The sequence below is a fragment of the Lissotriton helveticus genome, chromosome 8, assembly GCF_964261635.1.
Source record: "Lissotriton helveticus chromosome 8, aLisHel1.1, whole genome shotgun sequence".
Taxonomy (NCBI): Eukaryota; Metazoa; Chordata; class Amphibia; order Caudata; family Salamandridae; genus Lissotriton; species Lissotriton helveticus.
This window is the reverse complement of record NC_136069.1, coordinates 1,495,760,612-1,495,766,611: the sequence shown is the minus strand read 5'-3', so window position 1 is coordinate 1,495,766,611 and position 6,000 is coordinate 1,495,760,612. Positions and strand designations below refer to the sequence as shown.

Genomic DNA, 6,000 nt, shown 5'->3' with positions numbered 1-6,000 from the left:
AGGGTGAAATTTTTTTTATTTTTTTTATTTCACAAGATTTTTATTGAGATTTTTATACAAAATACAGACATCATAAGAACAGTGCGGGTTTTTCCCAGTGGTTCTCTGTTACACAATGGCTTTTTGTTCTCGCTCGTTGTTGGAACATTTTCTCTTTTAATCTTTAGGTTACCCTGCATTGTCTTACAGAAAGGTAAGTAAGAAAGAGGTAGAAGGAAGCAAGAAGGAAATGAAATTGGAGATTGAGAGGGGTGGTGGTCTGGGTGAGTAAGAAGTCACTGTTCCTGTGCTCCGGTGGGTAGATCACTGTTCAGGGGTTTGTGGTTGATTGTGTGTTTGGTTATCTACGGTGGCTTGTGAGATCCCAGAAAGACATCTAGTGAGTGCCATAGCTCTCTTTTGGGGTGCCTCCCTGGATAGTTCCCTAGGGTTCTGCTGTCTGCACCCCTCAGGTAGGTTATCCAATTTAGCCAGCTCTTGAAGTTGACCTTCCTAGTGTCTTTCCAGTTTTAGAGGATTAATTTCACAGCTACGGTTAGGAGGAGATCTGTAAAGTCTTTGTCTCCTTGTGTTAACTGCAGCAGTACCACCCTTCACTGCCTTTTATGTAACTTCAAAGAGACTCGTTAGAGTTCTTTCACAATCTCATCATTTCAGCACAGAAGAATTTTGATTATATACAGGCAAGCCATAGTTGTTGGTTTTTCATCTTATGCAACTAATCCTAACAGTCCTGGCTTGTTGTAGGTGTAATGTAACTTGACTCAATGTAACTTGTATTATATATCTTGATATAATGACAGTAGCAGTAAAATACAAGCCAAGAAAGCCCACTACGCTAAGCACAGATATATAGCATAAGTGTTTTAAGTCAAGCCCTTAATTATATCGGCCACGCCCCTTTGAAAGACCCCCCCCCTCCGTTTTCCATTCCACTTAAAGCTCTGCTCATAAGTACACTGAAACCATGAAAATGTCACAAACACACATAAGCAATCTGAAACCTTTGACAGCGTTGTGCACAACAACAGGAGTAGCACTAGATGTGCCCTGACCAAATAAAACGTGCATGATTAAAAAGCAGTAATGTTCCGTGGAACAAAAAAAAATGTTGTTACGCGAACCATCGATGTCTTTCTACTCCGTAAGACACTTGGGTCTCGTGTAAAAACGAAATTGGCGAACAGCAACCCTACAAACAGAAACAACCGTTTGTTGCAAATGAGGGGATGGGGCAAGAGAGAGTAGACAAAAGCACTACACGGAAGAGTTTGCTCCGCCCACTACGAGCATTTAACCCCGCCCCTTTGATATGTACACAAAGGTCTGCTTCCGCCCTCGGTGAGAAAATAAGCTACGGCCATCCAATCACCGTTAGCCTTGAACATTGGCAACCAATGAACGACCCTTATGTGCCAACCATGTATCTTAATTGCCAACCAACGAGAGCATTTCCGGTTATAATGCCACGGTTTCCTGCAGATGGTGGGGGCGGCCTTAGATGACTGCCCGTTCTGGAAACTTCTGTGGTACCTCCGGTGGATCTCTGGGTTGACAGCCGAGCACAATCTTGCAAGAACAGCTGCAGGCATGTTCGGCTGTCTGGTAGCCGGAAGACTGGTGAGAGACCTGGGGAAGCAGGGTTGGAGGACGGGGTTTATATAACCAACAGTGACAAGCGCTGACTGCACGACCAACTCACAGACACCTAGTACCGACCTGCACAGCAGCACGGGCACGACGAGAAACACTAACTAGGCCAACATCACACTTATTTTAGGCGGGTGACTCTTTGACAGTTGTTGTTCCGCAAACGGCTGTGGGCTTGCTGGGAGCTGTAGTTTCACTGTCCTATTAAACACGTTCGCGTACAAGTCGCAGCGTGCTTAATCTTCTTTTTTTATTTTTTTTTATTTTTATTTAATGCGATTTTATATAGCGCAAACATTACCCGAAGGTGTCAGAGCGCTTTACATAAGAACCAGTTGCGATACATAAGGATTTAGGATTACATGCGTTACATAAAAGATACAAACAGAAAAAAAATTGCAAATGTACAAGTTATAAAGTCACACAAGGAAGAGATAAAAAAACCATTGCAAATGTAAAGGTAGTAAAGTCATTCGAATCATAACTAGGTAACTAATCGGCACGTATGGGAAAAATCCTGTGGGATTTTTCACAGATAATCATCCTTTGACTGACTCGACACAGAAACAAGGACAAGCACTAACGGGTCGAAACGCCCGGCAGGGCAAACACTGGCGACATGTTACCAACACTAACAAGTGAACTGGCACAAAATACCTGTGCACACGCTTATCAGCACATGTCCAGTTAATTGACACAAAGAGACACGATGACAAACATTGCTCCACCAACCCAGAATTGCATCTGTAAAACTAGCGACTTATGTAACACAAATAGAAAACTGCGGGAGCAATGATTGCACTAGCACAAAGAGACATCAGGGCGAGCTCTGACACTGCACCACAACAACATGACACACAAGGAGCATTTGCAGACAGTCCAACACGGAGAGATACCAAGTATGCACCGGCTACCCCAGTGCACTTCTGTACATATTTATGGACAGAACCATTTAACTTCAAATACTGGCCATAGTACCGGACAGTGCAGTACCGCAGCGCTGTAGTGATGGTTATATAGACCAGCGATGAAGGTTATTTATTGGTGAAGAAATTGGACACTCCAATGCCAATACTTGTCCAACTCTGGAGATTCGACGCAAAAAAGCTATGGGTGGGGGTTCTCGTCATGAGTTAGCTGAGTATGTACTTCAGAAGTAGGCTTAAAAGAATACTCCGAGAGAGGTGGGTTAAACTCCGAAGTTTACTCTGCGAAGTTGTGCCAGTTGAGTTTTAGTAGTCCAAAGGGTTTGAACATTGAATGCTCATTGACTTGCGCAGGGAAGGAAAGGCGGGTGGGCTCGTGCTAGAACAGGACAAGTACTAACTTTTACCAATCCGAGAGATACGAATACAAGCACTTCCTGCTCCAAAACCGACACATGAGGGTTAAGGCTGGCAGACTAACACAACAAAACATAACACAGAGGGGCAGCGTGATAAATACTGGCATTCGACCAACCGTGAAATACTCCCGAGCACACTGTGACTACATCAACACAGGGAGGCAGACACAGCCGCAGACCGCAAGCCATGCTGAAGCGGCAGTGTGACACTCATCTGTTCACAAGCATGCAACAAAAGAGGACAACCTCTGATTGCATCAACGCACGGAAGTCCCAGCGTGCGTATGCATATACTACACAAGCTCAGGGAGAGGACGCAACCAGCTTCACCACTGTGCCAATGCAGCGTTGTCATCACAAGTGCCGTATATCGAAAACTGAGAAATACCAGGGCAATCACTGATATGATAAAAACAGAGAAACACAAATACAATTATTAGTTGCAACTATAAAATGAGACACTGATACAAACGCTGACTGCCCAGATATAAAGACAAACCCTGGTTAGCACTGATGGTACCAATGCAGCCATGCCAGATTAACCATCAATTGAACAAACGCACATATACTAGAACAAGAACCGACAACACCAACATAGAGACACCATGACAAGCAGTGACTGTGCGGTGTGCGGTTCTTGCAGCAGGCATGGGCTTCTGGGCAGTGTCTCTGATAAGTGCTGTAAATTAACACTTTTGTCCCGGCACACGAGCTGCTATTTTTTTTAACATACGTTTTATGGGTTTTATTAAACAGGTGTATAGACATCAATACAAATGCCTCTGTGGGGCCAGACATTCTTTCAGTTAAATAATCAATCAGAAAAGGACACTGGTATCTACAATAACCATTGGTTATCTTTGACAACCCTCATAGACACTGAAGATTGTAACGATGCGGTGTATTTGTTTTTCCGCCCCTCATCTAGCGTCATGGCATAGTCATTGGGTGGTCAAAAGTATAGTATGCCTGCCTCACCCGAGGCAACCTCTGGAGAATGTAGAAGTGTCCGGAGATATAAAGACACCTCCAGAGGGATGATGTCCAAAAGCCAAACTTCGAGGGTGAATTAAAAAACAGTTATTCACCAAATTAACAGCTTTATTAGAAAAGGTGAGTACTGTTAATAAAATAATAGGGTATATTCGATAATCGAGTTACTGGATTATCATATATGACATTATAAAGGTCGACATGTTTCAGCTCCTGTTGGCCCAGCCGGGTCTAAAGAGCTTTCGTCAGGACAATAACAAAGGGAGGGGTACTTACACAACTTGTGTAGTATTCTTGTACTTACAGGGAATCACAAATTCATTTTCCTGTGTATTGGGAACAAGAACAAAAACATCATACTGTACACATACGAAAATACATCTGGCAAAAATTTCTTGTGAAAACGTATTCATTAATTTCCACAGCCTGTAGCAAATATTGTAGTAAATAGGTGCTACTTTTTTAGTTGTGCATGGTACTGAATGCACTAAAGCTAATGGGAGCAGTGAAGAGGGGGAAAACGGGGTCAGGGTCTCAATCGAAAAGTAAACACTCTAACTTGAATAGGACGCTATAGTGCTTAATCACTAAAATGACGATTAGATTTTAGCAGTATCAATGTGCATAATTTCTGGTTATGTTATCTATTATGCCATCTGCTAAAACAGTTTCCAGGTGCATATTCATTTTTTGGGGTTTCTCCAATAAACAGATATTGTGTATGTTGTTAACGGACTGCATATATATGTACAATATACCAAAGACAACTAGGGGGTGGTGATTACATCTCCCAAGGTGCTAAAAACAGTTGACTTTAAATGGTCTCTAAACCCTTGTGCGTGTGGCAACAAATGAATGTTGGAAAAACCAACACGAACGTTTTTAATCAAGAATGACAACAAATGGAAGTAGCCGGTAGCTGGGAGAATTACTCCTCTTCAGGGCGCATAAAGTCGCTATTAATCATGGTTTAGACTGAAGGGGGATATTAAGAACAGTATGTAAATACCGGAGTGAGGCTCTCAAACGCAGCGAATGCACGCGCTCGGTAGCGTCTTTCTCTTACCCACGTGGAGTCTCAGAACTTCCTGTGCTGACTCTGCCCCTGGAAGCAACGGGCGCGGTCAGTTCGTCTCATCTATAGGCTCTGCGAATAGACATAGTGGTGGTCTATCAACAGGAAAACAGACTCTCGTCATGTTACTAAATTGAGTTGCTTCGTATGCGAGAATAGTATGTGCATTGATGTACATTTTAAGTATGTGGCGATCTCAGATGGACCGTCCTCGAGATGCTCTATGATAAAGACACCAATGCTGAACAAATTCTGTTTGAAAAGGAACAAAGATGGGTGAATCGTCTCAAAACACATGTGTCGGGAATGAACGATAATATTCCTTGGCACCATTTTTACTGATTCCCCATTTATTCCTTGCAACAGAACCAATACATATAGCTCTGTAACTGTTTTTCAGTACCTAGTCATTGGACTATATACCCCCAAAATCTGATACCTTCTGAGCAAGGTGCAGCTCAGCCCACACAGGTTCTCTACAAAAAACTACCTATAGTCTAGAAATACCTCGAGTAAAGCCTTCCTCACATATATGAATGTCAATATACACATTGGCACTTTTTAGGCCACTAAAGTGCATTTATCAAACATTTTTTCGACCATAATAATATTAATGGCACATTTGAGGCGACTAAAGTGCTTTTACTAAACTCTTCCGACGAGATCAATGCACATACTTACAATTTACATCAATGCACATACTATTCTCGCATACGAAGCAACTCAATTTAGTAACGTGACGAGAGTCTGTTTTCCTGTTGATAGACCTCCACTATGTCTATTCGCAGAGCCTATAGATGAGACGAACTGACCGCGCCCGTTGCTTCCAGGGGCAGAGTCAGCACAGGAAGTTCTGAGACTCCACGTGGGTAAGAGAGAGGCGCTACCGAGCGCGTGCATTCGCTGCGTTTGAGAGCCTCACTCCGGTATTTACATA

General features: G+C 42.9%; 1 protein-coding gene across 1 annotated transcript in view; it reads left to right on the top strand.

Moving 5' to 3' along the window:
* The first annotated feature begins 1,430 nt into the window (after positions 1 to 1,430).
* Positions 1,431 to 6,000, top strand: part of HIKESHI (heat shock protein nuclear import factor hikeshi) — an 81,876-nt gene continuing 77,306 nt past the window's right edge. Inside the window, exon 1 of the mRNA XM_078658442.1 lies at positions 1,431 to 1,620. Coding sequence (XP_078514568.1) covers positions 1,483 to 1,620 — 138 coding nt within the window. The 5' untranslated portion in view covers positions 1,431 to 1,482. The remainder of the gene's footprint in view (positions 1,621 to 6,000) is intronic.